Below are 23,813 nucleotides of genomic sequence, written 5' to 3'. Positions count from 1 at the left end.
GTGGGGTTATCACCGCATCTAACTCAGTGGCTTCAGAACCTTGAGTACTTTGTGATAATGGTGCTTAAACAATGGAAAAAACTTGGTGATATTGATGTCATTATCCATTCCTTCCTCATCCTACCAATATTTTAGGTTAGAAAATGTCTTCACAGTGTGAATTCTATGTTTACTTACCAAACATCTCAGAATTCTAAAGGTTTTCATCATATACTTTTCTTGATTTTTTAATAGGATTTAAGATTTATTTATTTATGCATACAAGAACTGGGGTACAGGCCAGAGGTACGGGGGGGTGAGAGGATTCACCAGAGACAGAGTGGGGAACAGAACAGGCAGATTGACTGAAATACACTGCTGAGGGGAGCAGCGGGGAGACAGGAGAGGTCTGCTGCGCCATGTGGTCACCTCCCTGGCCAGGGATTGAACTCATGCTGCAGTGGCTGCAGATAGCATCATAGGTTGCATCTTAACCCCGTGCGCCACCAGGGAGGCCCACAATAGGACTTTCAATAATTTTGTTTTCATAGTGGGGAAATATAATAGCATAAGATTTACCATCTTAAACATTTTGAAGTGTACGTTCAGTGGTATTAAATGCATCTGAATTGTGCACCCCTCCCCAATCCTCCATCTCCAGAATCTTTTCATCTTACAGAATTGAAGCCCTATACCCACTACTTGATAACTTCTCACTCCTTCCTCCCTCCATCCCTGGCAGCCACCATTCAACTTTCTGCCTCCTTGAATTCAACGCATCTAGGTACTCACATCAATGAAATCAGATACACTTGTCTTTTTATGACAGGCTTATTGTACTTATCATAAAATCTTCAAGGCCATCCACAACCCAACATGTATCAGCATTTCCTTCCTTTTTAGTCTCAAATAATAATCTTCTATATGTATTTATCACGTTGCTTTATCCATGCTCTGTCAGTGAACACTAGAGCTGCTTCCACATTTTAATTATTGTGACTAAGGTGCTATGATTGTGGTTGCACAAATACCTCTTGACTAGATCCTGCTTTCAATTCTTTTGGGTATATAGCCAGAAATTGAATTGCTGGATTAGAGGATAAGTCTATTTTTAAATTTTGCAAGGATCTGCAACACCAATATTCACAGTAGTGTTCGTATTATAATCCCACCAAGAGAGCACAGAATCCCAATTCCATATCCTTACCAACACTTGTTATTTTCTGCATTTTTTTTTTTTTTTTTACTTTTGGTAACAAAAGAAAGGTGTGTGTGGTATCCAAGGGTGGTATCTCATTGTGGTTTTGATGTGCATTTTACCTAATGATTTGTGATATCAATCATCTTTTCATGTGCTTATTGGTCCTTTGCCTATCTTTGGTGAAATATCTGTTCAAGTCCTTTGCCAACTTAGGCATTACTGAGTTGTTTGGCTTTTTGTTGTTGGGTTCTAGATGTGCTCTATATAAATTGTATAATAAGTCCTTACCAGATATGTGATTTGCAATTATTTCTATGAATTATCTTTTTACTCTGCTAATAGTATCTTTTTGCTACACAAAACTTTTTATGTTCTTGAAGTCCAATTTGTCTATTTTTTCTTTTCTTGTTTGTGTGTCTCTTTGTCATATCCAAGCAATCATTGCCAAATCCAAAGTCAGGAAGCTTTCGTCCTGTTTTCTTCAAAGAGTTACATAGTTTACTCATATTCTTCTTTAATTTGTATTTCAGACTTTATTTTTCCATAAAGAGTCTGCAGCCTAAACATGTCCCAGGTAAAATACACACAGGCATATTACTCATCCCCAAAACCAAAAGGTAATTATCTATTGGGCCTGCACATGTGTATACCTCTGCACTCCATCAAATGTGTTAGGATACCACTTGCAGCAAAAAAAAGAAGAGCCACATAACTCTGGTACAGGAAAATACAGGTATATTAGATAGGGTAGGGGGATTGGTAAACAAGCAGACTTAAAATGTATAGCTGTTTAAACAAAAAGACGTTTATTTCTTGCTTAGGTAATATCCAAAACAAACATTTCTGACTGAGAGCAGCCTTTCCTCAAAGTTATGACTCAAAGCCCAGCTCCTTCCTTTGTATGATCATTAACAGGCTCCAAGTGCATTTGCATCAAACTGGTGAAAAGGGACAGACAGAATGAAAAATCACATGTATTTCTTATACCTTGGTTTGGAAAGGACAGACATACCTTCTGCTCCCAAGTCTTTGGCAATACCTAGTCAAGTGTAGCTGAGAAATGAAGCCCAGAGAGCAAAGCTGCTTTCCAGTGATTGCGCTATCTCTGTCATCCAAGATAGTGGCTGCAAGTCACAGTGGCATTGGGCACTTCCTGGATACAGTTCATCCAAACTGAGATGTATCATAATTGTAAAATGTGTGCCAGACTCAGGTGACTTCCCTGAAAATCAGAATGCAAATAATTTTTATATTGATGACATCATGAAATGGCAATATATGATAGCTATATTGATTAAACTAAATATATAGAGTTAATTTTTTTAAAAGATTTATTTATTTATTTATACAAGCACTGGGTACAGTCAGAAGCATGGGAAGGTGAGAGAATTCACCAGAGCCAGAGTGGGGAGCAGAACAAGCAGACTGACGAAGTACACTGCTGAGGGGAGCAGCGGGCGATGCAGGAGAGGTCTGTCACACCATGCGGGACCCTCATCAGCAGCCGGGGATCGAACCGGTGCTGCAGAGGCTACGGGCAACTTTGCAGCCCAGTGCTCAACTGCTGTGCCACCAGGGGAGGCCCCTATTAGAGTTAATTTTACCTGTCTCTTTTTTACTATGGCTATTAGAAAATTTTAAATTATATATATGGCTTGTATTCTATTTCTATCGGATAGCACTGCCATGGAAATTAGCCTTCTCTGTTACACAGATTATCTTATTGAATAGAGATCAGAAGTACATCTGGACCACCCCCAAATCACAAGAAATAGGAAAGCCTTCTGGAATCAAGATGAGAGCGCGCTCTCTCTCTCTCTCACTCTCTCTCTCTCTGTGTCTCTCTCTCTCTCACCCCCCCCCAACTTTACTCTTCTTTGTCTCTCTGTCTCTTTCATCTCTACTCCAACCAGCTGTGGTCAGGAGGGTGTGGTCAAATGGCTTGCTTCCCACTCATTTAGAAGCAATGGGAACAAGTTCTCAGGAAGGGGCACAGGCAGGTCAGACCAATTGACTGACATGTTTGCTCAGCATGTAAAATGTGTAAACACTGCATGGGCTTGGCAGCTGTCAACATTCCCGAGTTTTTACACTTAATAGGCTGTATTTGCTTGAGGCCTTTTGTAAGAACCCTGCTTTGAATAGGTGACAAATTTAATCTAAGGGTATACTGTTTAACTCATGTCATCACTAAAGAAAACATGTAACCCATCTTTCTGTCTGGGACTTGTACCAATTCCCAGAAATAGTCAACCTTGCTGACAAATCTTAAACTTCCAACAGTGTACCTTGGGCTCAATGTATAGCCTGTAACTTCATAGGCCCACAGGATCAGGGTCACCAAATCATACACAGAAATGACATGAGGGTGCAAAGTTAAATGGAAGTTATACCCCCCAAATACAGCTCTCCTATAGGGCTGCAAATTTTACTTTCAGTGTCATTCTTAAGAGTTTAAGAAATATCTGTAAGTGGCATATATATATATAAAACATTCACATATATAATTAATCATATTCAATATATATTCATATTCAATATATATGTAATTAATCACAAGTTAATTGTTAAAATTAACTTCATTTGTTTCTTTTTAGTTTTCTAAATTATGGCTACTAGAAAATTTTAACTACATATGTGGCATATATGTATGTGTATTTATATAAATGCATGCATAAATAGAGCATCAAAAATAGAGCTGGCATTATAATTTGGTTTTTACTAATGAAAGAGAAACTTAAGACCCAGGTAGTTGCAGTGCTTGAAAGAGCATATATCTCTGATGAAATTAGAGGGTTAGAGGACATTCATGAGTATGTGCTGCTTACTTTAACTATGAAATCTAGAGCTGGAATTCTGTACTTTGACTTTAAGTCTATAAACTTGCAACTGTAATTTATCTTTCACTCCTATATAGTCCTCAGATCTCATTTCAAATGTCCCTTCTTTCTGAAAGCCCTCCCTCCACTTACCAGGCTGGGTCAGGATTCCCTAGCACAAATTTTCATAGTATCTGATCATTTCTTCCATGATACTTACCACCATTGTCTTTCATGGACATTTTTAGTGGTGTTATTTGATCACTATTTTGTCTTCATGGCCAAAAAGTATGTTGTTTTACCACAATATTTGTGGACCTTAGCATACATCGACACACAATAACTATCAAAGCACTCATGAGTAAAGAAACAAATATTAAATTTTTCTAAGTGGAGTTTAAGCTCCTGGAATATATTCAAAGGAAAGGTAAGAATAAAAATTCATTTTCAGAGGATTTAGATTTGTTCACAGTTCAGAAGAATTTTAAAAATTTAACTAGACATTGCAAAGAGAATTCAATCATTACATTATTTTTATAATTACATATATACACTAAGAAATATTTAAAACACTAAATATTCACAAATATGTGATATAATTTGAACTTATTTTTATCTATTTTATACTTTTTAAAGTGAAAACACACTTTTTCATTAATTTCATTAATTTTTCCTCCTCAATAGCCTGGGTATCCTACATTTAAAATAAACATATTTGATTTCTGTTATCTATAGCAATTTCTATTATCTATCAGCAATAAACTGATGTTGAGCAAGGGAAAAAATTGCAAGGAAAATCAAAAAATAAAAATAACATTAAAGTATATATATTCTTAAGTATATAGGAAACTTTATCATACCTCCTACTTAGAAAAGATTTATAGGGCAGTAAGACATCAAAAAAAAAAAAACATTTTTTAAAAGTTGACTAATGGAAGAGAAGAAAGTTTACAGGTTTTTCCAGCTCTTCTTGGTCCATAATAAAAATTAAACGCCATTTAATAGCTTTCAAATGTAAGATATTTAAATAGAGAAAAAAGCAGTGGCTAAAAATAAAATGTGTCATTAAAACTATCAAAATTTTGACCATGTATCTGAGACACTCAGGAGGGGAAGAGGAGAGGGTGCAAGGGGGAATAGAGAACAGGGAACCGGGAAGGGAGCACAGTGGAAGGTGCCAGGGGCATTTTGATGGTGGAAAGGTATAGTCACCGCACCGGAGGGGAGAAATCCTGTGCTGTGAAAAAATAAGAAGGATGTTTAAAAAATAAAACTATCAGAATTTTGATGTGGAAGACTATGGTCTTTTCTTTCAACCTTAATTCTGATAAAATATTTATAGAAAAATGATAAATTTTTTCATATGCACACATCTATGTTGCACTAAGATAAGCATAGACAAAGAAAGAATATGTAAATGAGCAACCACAAAAATGAAAAATTAATATTGGGGAAAGTCCTCAGACAATTTCCTTTCTTTTTTTATTTTTATTTTTTTTCAAAGATTTATTTATATATACAAGCACTGGGGTACAGGCCAGAGGCACAGGAGGGTGAGAGAATCTACCAGAGACAGAGTGGGGTACAGTTCAGGCAGAAGGACGGAAACACACTGCTGAGGAGGGCAGCAGGCAAGACAGGAGAGGTCTGCCTCGCCATGTGGGTATCTCCCTAGCTGGGCGGGATTCAAACCAGTGCTGCAGACGCTGCAGACAGCTTCACAGCGCTGCACTCAACCCACAGTGCCACGGGGGAGGCTCACAATTTCCTTTCTGTAAGGACATAGGTAATTTCTGAAAATGTGATCTTTAAATAAAAGGATAAAGATTAAACCAGAGAAAGAGGAGGATTTTTTTGGGAACATAAAGAGATTGGAGGTCAGGGCTGTTCCTACATGAGGAAGCTCACAAATCTACAGACCACAGCAGATTTGGTTTCCACAAACGAGTCTCTTCCCTGGTAAATTATATTTTCCTGTTCATGTTGTTTAGCTTAAGAGAGAATTTTACCTTAATCAAAAGTTAAATAGGCTGACTAAAATTCTAGAGTGTTTTGTTTTGATGAATTCCATAGTTAGTATGATGCTGACTTGTAGAAGTCTGACATAAATGATACATAATGTTAGAAAATTGAGTTTAAAATACAATTCTCTTTTATATTCTCATTCCCATAATAGAAGAACAGAAAATTGAGTCTAATGCCGCTCTGTTTCTGACACTTCAAATAAGATTTAATTAGTTTCTCTGACAAAGCAGTAAATCTTTAAATTAAAGAGTTCAGGAGTGCTTAGCCCCGTAAATTCTCTAAGGAAGTTTAAATAGGAATAGTAAGTTTTAAGTACATCTGTCTTGGTCCCTCCCATGTGGCAGCTAGTGTCGGGTCTTGACAAAAGGTGAACACAGATAAACCTAGAATCTCTAGGAATCTCTCTCAGGCATTGAACAACATAGAACTTCATGGTGTTGAGGAATTAGAAGTTAACCTCCAGAATATCAGCAAATGATAGGTAGATAACTATCAATAAATGTCATATTTTTCTATAACAATAGCCAACATTTATGAAAGGGCTTATGAAATGCTATGACCTATTTTAAGTGTTTTATGTGGATTGCTTCTTTAATTCTTCTCTCAACTCCATATGGTTGGTACTATTATTTTTTACATATGAGGAAACTGGATCATAAACAGGTTGAGTAACTTCCTAGGAATATATTGCTAGAAGATTTCTGTAGGTGTGTAAGCTCTATTCCCTTGGGTCTTACTAATGTGGAGCCCATCCAGGCCTCACTTCTAACCATCAGGGCTTGCTGCGTCTCAACTTTGTGTACTTGCAAGATCAGCCAAAAAAAAACCAAAAAAGGGCCTCCCTGGTGGCGCAAGGGGTTAAGCACCGCACTATGAAGCAATCCGCAGCCTCTGCAGCACAAGTTCGATCCCCGGCCGGCCAGGAAGAAACCCATATGGCGCAGCAGACCTCTCCTGTCTCGCCCGCTGCTCCCCTCAGCAGTGTACTTCCGTCAGTCTGCCTGTTCTGTTCCCCACTCTGTCTCTGGTGAATCCTCTCACCCCCCACATCTCTGGCCTATACCCCAGCTCTTGTATGCATAAATAAATCTTTAAAAAAAAAAAAAAAAAAAAAAAAACAAAAAAAAAACAAAAAAAAACCAGACCTAGAGTCTATACCAGCCATATCCCAGAAGCCCTCAATCAATGACAGATAAGATTTGGTATAAAATATCTTAGGTTTCTCACCCCTCAGATAGGATAACTCCTAGGCTCATGTTCTATATTGGCAACTCTCAAGTAGAATTAAATTCTTGTTACCTGAAAATGTATCAATTATAGCTGCTTCTCCACCCCACCTTATTTCCTCAGTCCTCATCAGTGATTACTGAGTCATGAACCAAATTAACTTTTTCACCCATATCCTTATCTTCAAGTTTCAGGGGATACCTAAAACTAAAAGAGAGCCCCTAGACAGGATTATACCCCAGACAGGTCATAGAGTCCACATGTGTGCTCACTATCATCTATTGCCCATTCCCCAAAAAGTTGACACATATTTTGTAACAGTTGTCCCAAGATAAGATAAGAGGAAGAATCTTTACCTTCATTTTATATGGCAACTTCTTGTCATGAGCTGTGAAGGGTCTGAGATTTTACTATCCTTGTCAGCCATCAAAGCAGCCTGCCATGGTTTAAATGGTGGCAGAAGGGGCCTCCTCGGTGGTGCAGCACATTGAGCACAGGGCTGTGAAGCTGTCTGCAGCCTTTCCAGTGCTGTTTCGATTCCTGGCCAGCCAGGGAGCTACCCACATGGTGCAGCAGACCTCTCCTGCCTCTCCCACTGCTCCCCTCAGCAGTTTATTTCAGTCAGTCTGCCTGTTCTGCTCCCCACTCTGTCTCCGGTGGATTCTCTCACCCTCTGGCCTGTACCCCAGGTCTTATATCAAAATAAATAAATCTTTATAAATAAATAAATAAACAAACAAATAAATAAATAAATGGTGGCAGAAGACATGAGGTTCGTGGGTCAGAGACAAAGAACTCTATTACACACAGCAAGAGCAGTAGCTGTCAAAGGCCTATTTTCTACAGGTAGACATGAATCAACCCAGAGAGCTAGCCGCCCCTTCAGCTAACTGTGATGTGGGGGCCTGAGGCAATCTGAGGTTGGGGAACCAAGATCTTTTATACTGCTCAACTAGCATTCCTTCTCTTTAGAGAGAGACACTATCTCTGTTTTTCAGAGTTGGCAACTACACAAAAATCTTTGAAAAGATAGTCCATAATAAGGGCAGGCAGTGCCTCACTCTAAAGGTGTACAGATAAGCAAGGGAACCACGAAGTACTGTCTTCCAGCCCTGCCGTCTAAGTACTGAAATGAAGAGAAATGTTCATTGTCTCACACACCAGAAACATACATGCCTTGTAGAAAATGGCAAAAACAAATGTGACAGAATTTAAAAAAAAACTTTTATTGCAACTTTTATTGCTCTTGGTGTTTTTTTCTTTATTTTTGAAGTCTGATGTCTGTAATAGCCCTCCCAGATAAATATTTTATAACTTAGAGACAAGCAAATCAGACGATAAGGATGTTTACTGACAATCACCTAGTAAGTAGAAGAGTCAAAAGTTAAGCCCAAGCTGCCAAACATTTGAACTAAAAGAACAGAGTAGATGGAAAGTTGACGAGAACTTAAAACCTAGAAGACTTAGTGGATCTGTTGACTTGTATGATGCTGCCACATTCTCATATCAGAATTAAGGGAGAGATACTGAGACCTTAGCTAGGGTGAAGGGAGAGGTACAGATGGAAGAAAAGACATAGATAGGTCCTTTTTGTTTTTAATACTCAACTTCCCTTTTTATGTTCATGTTTTTAAGGTGATTTGCATTGAATAAATCAGTCATGGCTAAAATTTTTTAAAACGACTCAGAAAGCTATGGTTTTAGAATTGAGCTGTGGGGGGGAAAAAAAAAACCTGCATTGTCAGAATCATAGCATTTTTCAGCCAAAAAGATGCAACACGTACTTATTTCAGAAAATCATGCATTTTTCCCACCAGGGAAATGTGAATCATTGAGTGCATTCAAAAGCTCAAACTAATGTTACATTTTTGGACATACTCTTTATAGCATCAGGGTGCCATGGTTAATGACATACATGATACCAGAAAAAAAGAAAAAAGTATATAGATCAAATTCTACTATCATATTATAGTTAAAGTGCATTATGGAAATTTGTTACTTAAAGGAAACTTAGAGTAAATCCATTTTGGAAAAAAAAAATTCTCCACTAGAGAGACATCATGATACCGGCAAAAGCCTTTGTTAAAGAGTAGAAATTCTGGGATTCTAATGTGAAAGACCCTGAATGTCATTTGTAACAAGTGGTGGGAAATTGAACTAGATAATCTCTAAATGCCTCCAATTCACATTTTCCTTTCCTGGAGTGCAATCACTAGCTGCAAGGGCTGTAGACCCACAGACATGGTTTGACTCTCAGCTGTGGCACTTCCTGCATCAACACCCACCGAAAGTTACATAACCATCTTACACCATTTTCCATTTTCTAGCCTGTAAAAATAAAGCTAATAACACAGACGTTAAACAATACTTGAAAGTACTGAACTAAATTAGATAATATTAAGCACTTTGTCTGGCACATACTAGGCACTCAGTCAATACATCACAATCAATACCATTGTTCTACATTTTCATGATCAAGTTCACTTATTGTGAGACTTCCTATAATACATGCAATTCTGGATTCTTCTTCTTCTTCTTTTTTTTTTTTTTTTTGCATAGAAAAACTGGGGCATAGGCCAGAGGTGCAGGGGGTAAGAGAATTCACCAGAGACAGAGAAGGGAACAGAACAGGCAGATATACTGAAATACCCTAGTAAGGGGAGTAGCGGGCAAGACAGGAGAGGCCTCCTGTGCCATATGTGGGTCAGCTCCCTGGCTGGGGCTCAAACTCAGGCCATAGCGGTGATAGTGCTGAGACTTAACCCCTAGGCCACCAGGAAGGCTCTGGATTCTTCTTTTAAATGAAGTCTGATAATAACAATTTAACAAGCCTTCCTTTTTTTTTTCCCCCTCACATTTTATGAAAATTTTCAAACCTACTATAAACTTGAAAGAACTATACAGGAACTATTTGTGTACTCACCACTTACATCCAACAACATTTTATAGATTTGTGTTATATGTCTACCTATTCCTATATCCATCCAACAAGACTGATTTTATTTTCATGGAACATTTTCTTAATATTGATTTTAATTTTTGCTTGTTTCCTTTTGTTTAAATTTATTTTTAATTGAGGTAATATTTGGACATCCCATCAGGTATGGTCACCATAGGGTACCCACCACCGAATCACCCAGAGTCCACCGCCATAGTCCATTGTGCTTCCTTCCCTCTTTGTTCTTACCCCCCCACACACACTCCCTATGCCTTTTTATTTTTTGGATTTCAAATTCAAATTCAGTTAAAAACATCATGACATTCTCACCTAAATGTGTCAGCCTGCATATTTGGTTGGAGCTCAAATTTATTTGTGGGTCTTTATTTTTCCATTTTAGGTCAAACCACATATATTAAAGTCATGCATTTATTTTTCTATTTTGGATGATTTAAATATTTCAAATTTATTCTTTGTGGTGACTTAAATATTCAAAAATCAAGCCATCAATTCTACTTGCTATAACCTGTACATAATGCATTGAAAAACCTTTAAACCTTAGTGTCAGAAGGCTACCATTACCTTTCAACTCAGCTAACTCAGAAGAAGTTTCTTTTTGGTGGTTGTTTTATTTAGGCCCATGTAATTCAACCAAAACAATATCCAAATCCATAAAAGAATAAGCTCTCATAAAGAGTTTCCACTATAGTTAATGAAAAAGCAACTTAATCATCCCTGGGGCACTCTGATCTATTTCAATTTTCTGGTAAGTTAAGAAAATTCATTCCAAATCTCTATTGAAACGTTGGTTTCTTACTCTAACATGTCAGCAAAACTCAATCTTTCATTGCTAATTGATGTCTTAAGTACATGGAGATGTTCGTGAGTAAAGATCATGGTAATGTAGACAGAAATAGAGAAGCCTCAGACATCAAGAGTGACTGACCCTGCAGGGCCCTACCCCCACCCCAGACCAAGGCCATGAGGATGTTTGCTGATTAATTTGTTTGGTTGGTTTGGTTTCACTTTTCTTCCAACTCATTTCTCTTACCAGAGCACAGAAAACAAAGCTGGATGTGATGGCTAATTCTATGTGTCAATTTGAGGGCTAAGGGATGCCCAGATAGGTGGTAAGACATTATTTCTGGGGGTGTCTGTTAGGGTGCAGCCAGAAGATTTTAATGTTTGAATCAGTAGACTAATAGAGGGTGTGGTCCTTAACACTGTGGATGGGGACCCTACATTCTGTTGTCAGAAGAAAGCAAAAGAGCAGTGGGAAAGGGAATTTTCTCTGCGTGCCTGGGACATTCATGCCTTGCAAATGGACATGGGTACTCCTGGTTCTTGGGTTTTCAGAATTAAACTGAATTACACTTTTAGCTTTCCTAGTTCTCCAGCATGGTCTCGGACTCCTTAGCCTCCACAATGATGAATCCGTTGCTTATAATAAGTCTATGCTGTATTGATTGAGTACATTTTGCTAAGTTCATTCTGCATACATTGAGAGCTTTTTCAGAATAGGGGGTGGTGAAGAGCATAGATAATGTAGCCACACACTTCCCCTCGGGGTTCTGTCTCCTGCCTTTTGTGGGGTCCTAGGAAAACCACTTTGCCTTGCTTTGCCCAAGCTATGAGTACTAATACGTTTTCAGGCCATCCTTCAAAATGGCAAAAAGATCATTTATCAGGGTCTTCAGCGCAGACTTTCCATTTGTGGGTCATTCAGCAACATCCCCTTAGTAGCCTCTAGTAGCAGAGCACTCACAATGAATCTCTAAAATCACCTTTGAGCTCCAATTTTTAAGGACTTCATCCCGCTTTCCCAGGTGGAGTAAAGTGTGAAATCAGTGATTCAATAGAAAAATGACATCATTTTTGTGAGGTGTGAAGACTCTTTAGCTAGACAAACCTGAATTAGAGAAAAGAGTTTGAATCCCTCTCTCATGATTATATGGTGATTTTTAGGCTTATTTATTTATTTAAGATTTATTTATTTATTTTTACAAGCACTGGGTATAGTCAGAAGTGCAGGAGGGTGAGAGAATTCACCAGAGCTAGAGCGGGGAACAGAACAGGCAGACTGACAAAGACACTGCTGAGGGGACCAGCGGGCGTGGCAGGAGAGATCTGCTGCACCATGTAGGACCCTCACCAGTGGCCGGGGATCAAACCGGCACTGTAGAGGCTGCGGGCAGCTTCGCAGCCCAGCACTCAACCACTGAGCCACTGGGGAGGCCCTCTTTTTTTTTTAAAAAAAAGATTTATTTATACAAGACCTGGGATATAGGCCAGATGCGCGGGAGGGTGAGAGGAATCACCAGAAACAGAGCGGGGAACAGAACAGGCAGACTGAATGAAATACACTGTTGAGGGGAGCAGCGGGCGAGACAGGAGAGGTTTGCCGTGCCATGTGGGACCCTCGCCAGCCGGCCGGGATCGAACTGACACTGCAGAGGCTGTGGACAGCTTCACAGCCCAGCGCTCAACCACCTGTGCCACCAGGGAGGCCCTAGGCTAATTTCTTAACTTCTCTTAGATATGATGAGTTACTTAACCTCACTGAGATAGGATGATGTGACCTGTAAAATGAGGAAAAGAATAAAACAAAAGCAGATATTTTACTAAGCACTTAGCATTTGAAGGTGCTGAGCTAAGAGCACTTAATAGTCCTTAACTCATTCAATTCCCACCACAATCTCATGTGGTATGTACTGTTACTATCTTCTTCTATACAGCAGCACACAGGTCATTTGCCTAACTAGCACAGAGCTTGGGGTCAGACCCACATCTCTTCCTAATAACACTGAATCATATAGAATGCTGGGATGATGAAGCCAGCATTGCTGAGTTGGGAAACAGACACTTAGGACATGTTCAGCCAATGGTAGTCTCCTTTCCTTTGCAAAAATGTCCCCAAATTAAAACACCCAGAGATGGAACTTTAGATATTTAAGATTTAGGTATTTCTTTATTTAAACATTTAGATATTTTCTTACTTTTTGGAATTTAGTGATTTTTTTTTTTAAAACACACTGAACTAAGAATAGATCTGACCTGAAATATTAACTTTATCCATAAAGGAAACTTTCCTTAGCACACCAGCTCACTGTATCTTTGGAAGACACACACCTTTGCTAACAAATAGTAACGACAGGACCAAGGACTTGAGGGGTTCCAGGATGATTGATAACACATTTTTGCTTCAATCAATATAAACATTTCTGAGTAACATCACAATATTGAGTTCTCATATACTCACTCACTCCTGTGATGAGGGTCTAAAAGGAGCCCAAGGTCATACTTCATTCTTGGGAGTCTTGGTTAATTTCCATGGAACTTGTGGTTTCTTTTTCCCATGTTGACTCAAGTAAGACACATGCTTAGAGGTCACGGTCATGTTCTTTTCTCACATGTTTTACATAGCAATGTTACTGCCCCATGGTGAACGGTCTCATCCCTGCACAGATGGCTAGTTTGGGCTCACTGTGCTTTTGTGCATTTATTTTGTTTGTCGTGGGAGAGCTTGGGAGGTTAAAGGTGCCTCTTCATCACATGTCAAAGGGCTCTGTGTGAGCAACCACTTTGTCCTCTTGGCCTGCGGTCACCTTAGTCTACAGATTTAATAAAAGCAGGAATAAAGAATAAGGCTTTTCCAGCACCCTTGAAAAAAGAGCCCTAAAAGGAGTGTGCAGGGGTCTGTGTAAGTGCCTGTGCCAGAGTACTTTATGAAATAAACTGTGCCTTTTGTAGGCCCCTGGCTATGATGTTTTTCTTTGATCTCTTTATCTGTGTTTGAGAGTTACCCTTAGAGTGTAGTCTGGGGCCTAAGATCATGCCCCCTTCATTGACCAGACACTATAATGCACACACACACACACATATACACACTTCCATCATACGCCCACAAACTCATTAGTGTCTATGTAAAGTCTCTCCAGAGGTAGTTAAATGTACCCTGGACTACCAGGAGATAATATTTGACTCCTAAGATCTACTCTGCTCCACTGGTGAGCAAAAACCATGCCCAGGCACCTTGCAGCTGAGTGGGTTAAAAGACATGTAACCTAGTCTTGGTCAATGATCATGGAAGAGTCTCCTGGGACTGCTCCCAAAAGCGGGGTCCTAGTCCCAACACAAGCCCCAAGAAAGACCACCATCTGACTTCTCCAGTCTGAACTTTGCTGTGTCTGTAATTCTGCATGATGTCTGCAGCACCATCCCGCCAGCCCAATGTCATGGTGAAGAAAATCATGAGTAAGCTAGGCTGGACCCTGACGATGCCAGAACCAATGATAACTGGCCTTCTTGACATGTGAGATAATCATTAGATTTAATTATTGCTTATGCCAAGGTGATAGGGGTTTCTGTCAATTGTACCAGCAATTAATTTAACTGACTCCAGTGTATTCTTTTCATGGATAATCTTAATTGTTAATGGCCCATTACATTTCATGTATTTCTTCAGTTGTTGGACTACTGTATAACTTTGGTGTAGCCATAAACAAGTACTCATTTTCTTTGAGTTCCAAGTATGTGTCCTGTATTCACATAAAAGGCTTATTTTTTAAAATGGCATTATTTATATTCAATTAATTTGGAATTCTTCACTCCCTCTACCCATTGTTACCCATGTAGTTTGTTACCATTTATCACTGGTTAGTGTAACATTAGGTGGTAGCCATATAGAGTCCCAAAAACTGATGGTGAATGAGTTGATGAAACCAGAGCCAGGCAGACCATTCTTTTTGCTTCCAAAAGTCTGGACACAATTATGGAGAGAACTTACATTCTTATCATTAGACATTAAAAGGAAAGTACAGATAATATAGTATCATACTTGCTGTGTATTGTGCATTGATATGAGATACATCATTTCTTAGTTATTATAAGGTTGGAAGGTCAAACCTGGCTGCCCTCTAGGGCATGAAAAAGTGACATGGCAGAGGGGAAAGAAATGCAGGAGCACAGATGGTGAGGAACTGGACCACATGTGATCTACAGATCCAAAGCTTTTCATTCATAGGCTTGGGGAAGGAAGAATACAACTTAAATGAGATCATGAGAAGTGACAGGATAGATTGCTCTGTGCGTATTTGTCAAAGTCCTTCATTTGACCTTGAAATAAGAGTAACAGATTGGTAGTTTTCTTTTCTTTTTTTTTTTTAAGATTTATTTATTTACTTATACAAGCACTGGGTACAGTCAGAAGCGCAGGAAGGTGAGAGAATTCACCAGAACCAGAGTGGGGAGCAGAACAGGCAGACTGACGAAGTACACTGCTGAGGGGAGCAGCAGGCATAGCAGGAGAGATCTGTTGTGGTGAGGTTGGGACCCTCACTGGTGGCCAGGTATTGAACTGGCACAGCAGCAGGCAGCTTCGCAGCCTAGCACTCAACCGCTGAGCCACTGGAGAGGCCCTAAAGATTTATTTATTTATGCATATGAGAGCTTGTTGTAGACCAGAAATGCTGGGGAAGGGGTTAAGAGGATTCACCAGAGACAGAGCAGGGAACAAACAGGCAGATCTACTGAAACATACTGCTGAGGGGAGCAGCAGGCGAAACAGGAGTGGTCTGCCGTGCCATGTGGGTAACACCATGGCTGGGGATCAAACTCGTGCTGCAGTGGCTGCAGATAGTGCTATGTCTTTAATCCCTGTGTCACCAGGGAGGCCCCATTCTTTTTTTCAGTTGTTTTGAGAAGGCTGGCTGCTACTGAGTCTCTTTTGGAGGAAGAATAACTTGGGAGCTTCCTCCATAGATACGAGATAGTCTGGGCACAGGCCTGGAGAAGGGGAAGATGCAGAGAAGAACGTTGAATGGAGGAGGATGTGGTTGGGGACCTGGAAGGGTGGGTGCCACATGTGGCTGAGGGAGGGGGCACTGCACACGGAGTGATTGAGACTGAGCATCAGAGAACAGACCAGCACAGAGCACACAGTGGTGGCTGCAGGGATGCACAGAGACTTATTTGTCATTTACCAAATTGAAGTTGAAAAGTCAAAAATAATTATAGTGAACCATAAAATAATTGCTAATATTCTTTGATTTCATATGATATGCCAAGTGTTGTGTTAAATACTTTGCCTAGATGATTTTGTTTGATCCTCATGTTGGCCTGGAAAGTCAGCAATATTATTAACCTAATTTTACTGATGAGACTACGTGGGGCTCACTTAATACTTTGCAGAACTCAAGATTCAAATCTCAGTAGTCTCACTCCAGGCCCAGTGCTCTTAATCAAAGGGCAATATTATTTTATAGCTGACAATATCAGTGTGCTGGCAGTGCACAGCTACATTAGAAGCAAAGGGAACCTCCCTGGTGGTGCCTGGGGTTAAAGTCTCAGTTCTATCAAGCTATCACTAGCCACTGCAGCATGAGTTCAATCCCTGGCCAGGGAGCTAACCACATGGTGCAGCAGACCTCTCCAGTCTCGCTCGCTGCTCCCCTCAGCAGTGTATTTCAGCAGATGCACCTGTTCTGCTCCCCATTCTGTCTCTGGTGAATCCTCTTGCCTCTGGCTGCACCTCTGGCCTACACCCCAGCTCTTGTATGCATAAATAAATAAAAATAAATCTTTAAAAAAAAAAAAAAGGAGCAGCAGCAAAAGGCCCTGCCCACCTGCAGGCAAATCCAGCTCAGGGCACCTCACAGTTCAGAGCAGTTGACAGAACTGATCAAGGGCCCAGCCGCTCCTTCCTGCAGGTAATGATAGCACTTGCCAGGGCGTATAGTTCTGATATGAGTCTCCATTTACCTCCTTGGCAAGGCACTTTGCCGTGTACCTACAGGGCACAGATTCTACAAACACATGAAGTTGTTTGGGAAAAAAAAAAACATGTATGTTAATATACAGGTGTATTTTACTTTTACTTGTCAGTTCCCCCCATCCATATGTGGCACCTTCCATCTCTCCAACCTCATCCCTTCCCATTCAGCGTTCTTCTCTGTAAATTAATTTGTGAAGTATCACTACTTTATTGGCAAGCACTCCACATGGATATTCCTTGCTTGCCTCTCCAGATCTGTTCTCTACCCTTCTCCACTCTTCGTTGCCCTAGAGGGTTGGCCTTAATGACCTCTATGAGTTAGGCTCATCCATTCTGAAGCAGGAAGCATCAGCCAGAAGTCCTGGGAAGAAGAGGAAGTGAGATGTCTCCCTACTGAGCCGGAGTTGTCAGTAGCTTGAGTCCTGACCCCAAAGCCTCAACGTGTCAGGCCACCCTCTCCCACGGAGACAGAGAATTCTCTTCCAGGTTCCAGTGCCACCTCACCCCTTAGGCCTTCTAGCTCAGAAGTGGGGAAGGCTCCCTACTCTTGCTAGTGCTGAGATGCTTCATCACCCCGATTGCTCCTTAACTCTGCCCACATGTCTGTAAATAGTCCCAGAATTAAACTCGTCTCAGTTTCCCAGTTGAGTGAGGCATCTGTTTCCTGCAGGACCCTGACCGACACACAGTGGAAACAAACTTGAACTATTTTCAACAAAGGTGGAATTTGGGGAAGGCATGTCTGGAGTCACAGAATTGAGGGGAAGTGAAAGGAGCAGGAGAACAAGCAGGGATCAGGGTCAGGTGGAGTAGGAATGATCATTTAAGAAATTCAGTAGGAAGAACTTGGGCCGCCACTGCCTGCAGAGCCGCCAGCTTTCCCTGTGTCCAGCCACATACCTTGAGTTCCGAGGAGAGGATCTGACTGCCGTTGTCTTCATTCTCTAACCCCAGGCAAAGATCAGGCCTGTTGGCTATTGAGATAGGGAGTGTAAATCACTGTCCAAGATCACATCCAACCGTGAATCCTTTAAAATAGGAAAATAGGAAATCAGGGCATCAGTAGGATGCTCCACCCCACTGAAGGACAAATGTCACTAAAATACTTAATAAATGAATGTGGCAAAAGCATCTAAAGCAATGTTTCTGAAAATGTGAAAGTTCCTATAGAGACAGGTACTTCTCAATAAGGATATCAGTGAGAGAGAAGTACCATTTCAAAAGCTCTCATAAATGGAAATTCTTTGAAAGGTTTTAAACTCTATTAGACAGATCAGGGGCAGACAGCTCCATAGACACACAAGTAGGGGAATACAGACAAAGACTCAGGAACACCCAGAGATGGATATACATAGACAATGGAACACAGAGGCCAATGGGATGCAAAAAGCAAAGGAATGTACAAAGAATGGGTCAGGGAAATTTACAGACTTGCAGAGAGCCAAGAACATGCAAATATTGGACCACAGCCTCAGAACCACACACGCAAGAACATAGAGACATTGGGACACAGGAACCTTAGGAAACCGAAGTATAAAGACGCTGGAACGCTGTCAGACACTAGCTTGTTCAGGTTTTAAGACACACGCAGCCATGGGGAAACATAGCCAATCACTAACACACACAGACACTGGCACATACAAACACTTAACAAAACAAACAAACAAAAAATAAACAGTGTTATATATGAAGTTACTGGCTTCATCTTAGAAGGGGTCCATGTTTTTCCCCCCTTTCTCAGAACTGCTCATTCCGTTCTTCTGCCTAATAACAATCACACAAGGACTAGAAGATTCAGATACTTAAAATCAGGTATAATTCACTATATCAATTTGGGCTGGAAATCGACCCCAACATTATTTTTATCTGTTAGTCTCTTTAAGGGTTATCCTTCATCTTCCCCATGATCTCCCTGGCTTTACTCAGATTTTTACTAGCTCAAGATAGAAGAATTCAAGATGCAGTTTTAATGTGAACTAAATACAATTCGTTTATTGAAGAAGTTTGAAATGATAGTTTATTCTGTCGATTGTTGTATTTATAGTTCACACAGTTACTAAATTTGGCATAACATTTAGACTATTTACTTTTATAACTCTTTATCTCAACTCCAACATATTCACAAAGACAGCTGATGAATTATACACTTGAACATAGCCTTTCTGGCTAGGAATGAAAGCAATACATATTTGCAATTGTCCCTGGTGAGGGGGGAGGTGCTTCATACAGTTACTATTATCAATAAGAAAAAGTTCTTTTTCTCCTAGGTAAAATTACATGGATGCAGTGCCTTTAACTTTTAAGTAAGAATTAACATTACCCTAGTTAGTTGTATATGTAGATTTTTATTTCCAAAAGTATCAATTTGCTGGATAAATGTGGAATAACAATTCTGTAAAGGCCAAACCAGAAAGTTTCCAAAGTTACCGGGGAGATGATGTAGCATGACAATGTGATGAAATTCTGAGATGGGTTTTTATGATAGAACAGGCATTTAAGAGTTCTCTTTAATTCAAGATGAAACTTGCCTCATATGCTCTTATGTCTTGTATGCTTCTTGTCTTAAGATATGCATGTTCGAGGAAAGAATCAAAGCAGAAAAGGTGTGTGGAGAAGATCTACAGATTTCATACATGAGGGCATCTGTGGTTATGTTCTCATTCGGATACTCCTCCAACATGTGATCTTATAAAGGGTGTGCAAAGGCTGCTGCTGTAAACATGACAGCCACATCTCATGGCCTGCAATCCTTATTAGTAGCCTAGTTAGATGAGGAAGAGAGTAGATGATTGGAGTCATCTTATTTAACCCTTACTTTCAAGGAAGTGATACTGCCTATAAATCTTCCACTTCCAACTTGAAAAACATACACTTTTCCCTCACATAGTATTTGTCTCTTCAAAACTAGTGAATGAGTCTTTCTGATTGAATTGGTGGGCAGCAGCTGTTTTAATAGCCATTATCTGTACAATCAAATTGGCAGGTCTGATAGAGTGTTTACAGTGGCTTGGTGTCCTGGATACTAGACACTCATGGCCAAGACAAGGCTATTCCTCTCACCGGTTTCTCATAGTCCTTGGGGCTCATTTTAATTCTGGGCTGTAGAACAGGGGCTGGCCCACTGGGCCCCCTGACTGCATGTGCGCCAAAGAGATCAACAGAAATGGGGCCACCACTATCTTGTGTCAGGACAGGGTCAGCCTAAGTGGGAATGCCAACTGGCAGTCAGGAAGCATCCAGTGACTTCCTCTCGCAGGGTCACCTTCTCTGCTGGATCAGGAGGCAGCTGGCAGAAAAATATCCTGGAAGTTCTGTTGGTACTTGGAGGTAGCAAGTCAGGGAAGACCACTGGGCATAGGTGAGTTTCCTGATGCTTTAGATAAAGCACATTTTCTGCATATTTTGAGGAGGCTGCTTCCCTAGGAAGAAAAATCTCTTCTTTCTGGATGAGAGTGCACAGAAAGTTGTTGCCAAATCCAACCTGTGGCTTCCAAATTCTGAGATGCGAAAAAGGACTGTGTGTTCTGTGGTAACAGATGTCATCTGTCTTCTTCACCTGAGTGGCTGACGTATAGCAACCATTCAATAAATATTTCCTGAAGAAACGAGTAAAAGAACAAGTACTTGAGCAATAGATTTCTAAATGGCAGTGGCAGACGAATTCATCTGGAAGAGCTTTTCTGGTTCTTTATGCCCTTTAAGAGCTCAAGAAGACACCGTGGATAGTGCTTCTTTTAAACGCAGCTGAACTTTGCTGAAACATAATCAACATATGAGCATCTGGATTCACAAAACAAATTAAAGGGTAATTACGTGCTTCATAACTAAGTGGAAATATATCTTAATGCAGGGGCTTCCTACAGGCTGGCCCAAGATATTTTCTCAGGGTCACAGAGAAAAATCAGCACACAACAATTGCATGTAAGGCTAAATTAATCACCATAAAAAACTGTCTTTACTCAAAAATTGACCTTCCTACATGTCTGTGGTTAAATACTTTTCCTTTAATAAGATGACAGGGCTAGTCTAAGCTAGTTGTTCCTTTCAGTGGCCTCACTTGCAAAAATACAGTTGCCAACCCTATATTGGTTCCCCAACTTTTCAAAAAATACTTTGTGGTGGGTGAAATCCAAATGCTGGAGCCTGGCTTAGTTTCAAAATGAAAGCATTTTATAAAAGCATATAAGTGTTTTTGGAAGCCTACATGTTGAAAAAGGAAGACAGTATGAACTTAATTACCCATAATATTAGCCAACAGGTACTGTGTGCTCAGTCTCTGCAGAGTAGAGCACTCAAGTCTTCACAGAATGTATTAAATTATTGAAATTTCATAGTAGCCCAAGGAGGAAGTATTGTTATTGTCACCATTTTACAGATGAGGAACTTGAGCCCTTACCAATCAAGATCTGGCTCCAAAAGATACACAATAAATCTAGGTAAAGTGCTAGAATAAGTATTTCAAACAATGGCTCCAGAACACACATTTTTAAATTCCAAAGAAACTGGGTCATATGACAATACAAGCAATAGAAAAAACACTGGTTGTTATTTTATTCTAATGATCACGGATTAGAGGTTCAGTCAGCATGCAGATTATGAACTCCTAGCCAAGATGCCTATTATCTTATATTGAAGAGCCCCTCCCATTCTTACCTTATCAACCCAGGTCTTGACAATCTATTTTTAGCTTCAGTATTTACACAGCTATTGCTACAAGCTATATCCTTATTGCCTAAGAGTGTGATTTGATTAGCACATACCAAAAAACAAACCCCAAAATACGGTAGATTGGGGCATTTCAATCAAGTAGGGGATGACAGTACACCATTCATACACTCCTCATTCCCAGCCCAATCATAGGTTCTCATTTTAAAGATCACAAACTTTAGTGGGAACTGGATTATTCCTAGGCAGGTCAGAAATCCAAATAAACACTAAGGAGACAAATTAAGAAGTAAAATTCATAATAAATATAAAGCAAAACCGATGGCTCAAACTAGATCTTTGGGCTATAATAATAACAATATAGTCCAAATTTGCAGCAAACTGTATTGAAGATAATTGTGGCTGTCACAACTGACAATGCCCTTGGTAATGGGAATAATGTTCTGGCAGCTTAAAAACAGGTTTCCATCATCCCAACCTCCATAACACCGTTTACCAGAAACACCTCACTACGCTCAGGGGGTTCTTTTATTTCAATGATACCGAAAAAGCCAGCTTGATATGAATAAGTGCTGGGTTCCCCACAAAGTGTCAGTGAATCAAGAGGATCTGGGCTTGCGTGGAGGAAGGAAATTTGGTAGACGATGGTCTCTACTCCTCGTGCTGAGAGCTGGGGTGCCCCCATGCACCCCAAATCTCTTGTTAAGCAGACAAGATGCTAAATTCCAACCCTGCAGGTCAACTCCTGCACAGAACTCTTCCTTCGACTTTCTGATCTCTGCTCAAGTACCCATCGCTGGCTCACACGTCCTAGAAAAACACAGGAACCAGTTCTAGGACCTACTTGTCCGCCTCGCACCCCACGCCCCTCCCCGAGACGGTCCTACTCCCGCCCCCGCCCCGCCCCGCCCCGCCCCGCCCCGCCCGATCCAGGCCCCTGCAATCCAGCTCAGGTTCTCCGAACTTCCCTCGCCCACTACTCCCACGTGACCATAACCCCACCCCCCGCTCCGCATTCCACCAATCAGCAGCCACCTTCGCCCACAGCCCGGTCTCCGCCGCTTCCATTTCAAAAAGGCTGCTGACGCCTCCCGCCCCCGGCCCCGCCCCTTTCTCACCGCCCCGCCCACGTCCCCCACTCCCTCGCCCCCTCCTCCCCGCCCGTGGGCCCCCTCCCGCTCCCGGGCTCGCCCCGCCCCGCCCAGGGGAGCGCGCTCGCCCTCTTCTCGCGAGAGCCGCGCGTCCCCCGCCGCGGCCTTCGCCTCCCCTCCCGCCCTCCCGCCCCCTCCCCCATCTCTCCTCGGCCGGGCTCTCCTCCCTCTTCCCCCCTCCACCCGCGGGGCCGGATCTCGTCGCGCTGAGGCGGAGGAGGAGAGGCGGGGACGTTCGGCCTGCGCAGTGAGATGTTTGTCCGTCGCCGCCGCCGCCGCCATCGCGGAGGAGCGCGATAAAGGAGCCGAGCCGGGCGTGAGGCGCCCGCGGAGCCGCCGCGCCCGCGCCGCCGCCGCCGAGCCCGCGTCGCGGAGCCCGAGCCGCCGCCCCGGGGCCGGCCGCCCCCCGCCCCGCCCCGCCCGGGGCCGCCGCCGCCCGCCGCCGCCGCCGCCTTAGATGTGACCCCGGCGCCTGGAGAGCAGCCGCGCCGCGCCGCCGGGGAGGCCCGAGCACCATGTCGAACCTGAGCAAAGGCACGGGCAGCCGGAAGGACACCAAGATGCGGATCCGGGCCTTTCCGGTGAGTCCGCGGCGCCGGGACCCGGCCGGGGCCGGCCAGCGCCGCACGCGAGGCCCGGGCGGCGCCCCCCAACAGGCCGCGCCGCCCCTCCCCCACCGGCCGCGGGGCGCGAGCCGCCCGCAACGGGGCTGCGCGGGCCCCCCGCCCCGGCCCCCGCCGGCCGGGCCGCCGCGCCCGGGCCCGCTCGGCCGCGGCGCCGCTCGCTCCGGGGAGGCCCGGCCCGCGGCCGGTCCCGAGGGAGGCGAGCGCGGCCCCGGCGCGGCGCGGGCGGAACTTTTCACGTGCGGCGCCCCTGGGGCGGGGGCCGCCGCCCTCGCGCCCCCCGCGCCCCGCCGCGGCCCCGCCGCCAGGTGCATTTATGGCCGCCGGCCGCCCGCCGGCCTCCCCGCCCCGCGGGCCCGGGGGTCGGGGGCTCCGCTCGCGGGAACTCGCGGACGTGCCCCCGGAGGAACTTT

At 42.4% G+C, this 23,813-nt stretch overlaps 1 protein-coding gene and 1 long non-coding RNA gene across 3 annotated transcripts in view; one reads left to right on the top strand and one right to left on the bottom strand.

Annotated features, from left to right (window-relative positions):
- Positions 1-1,971: 1,971 nt before the first annotated feature.
- LOC119256262 (uncharacterized) lies at positions 1,972-23,393 on the bottom strand. Its single transcript, XR_005127674.2, has 4 exons — positions 23,302-23,393; positions 17,862-17,989; positions 13,449-13,800; positions 1,972-2,402 (listed from the first exon to the last, which is right to left on the bottom strand). It is a non-coding gene; the product is annotated as an uncharacterized LOC119256262 (long non-coding RNA).
- Positions 23,221-23,813, top strand: part of CUL3 (cullin 3) — a 92,283-nt gene continuing 91,690 nt past the window's right edge. For both annotated transcript variants that reach the window (XM_054700109.1, XM_037524143.2), the window contains exon 1: positions 23,221-23,358. In XM_054700109.1, the coding sequence (XP_054556084.1) occupies positions 23,293-23,358 (66 nt within the window). In that variant the 5' untranslated portion in view covers positions 23,221-23,292. The remainder of the gene's footprint in view (positions 23,359-23,813) is intronic.

Source organism: Talpa occidentalis, unplaced genomic scaffold (genome assembly GCF_014898055.3).
Source record: "Talpa occidentalis isolate TD23 unplaced genomic scaffold, MPIMG_talOcc4v2.1 talOcc4.3, whole genome shotgun sequence".
NCBI lineage: Eukaryota > Metazoa > Chordata > Mammalia > Eulipotyphla > Talpidae > Talpa > Talpa occidentalis.
Note: the sequence above shows the minus strand (reverse complement) of the source record. Positions and strands in the feature narration are given on the sequence as shown.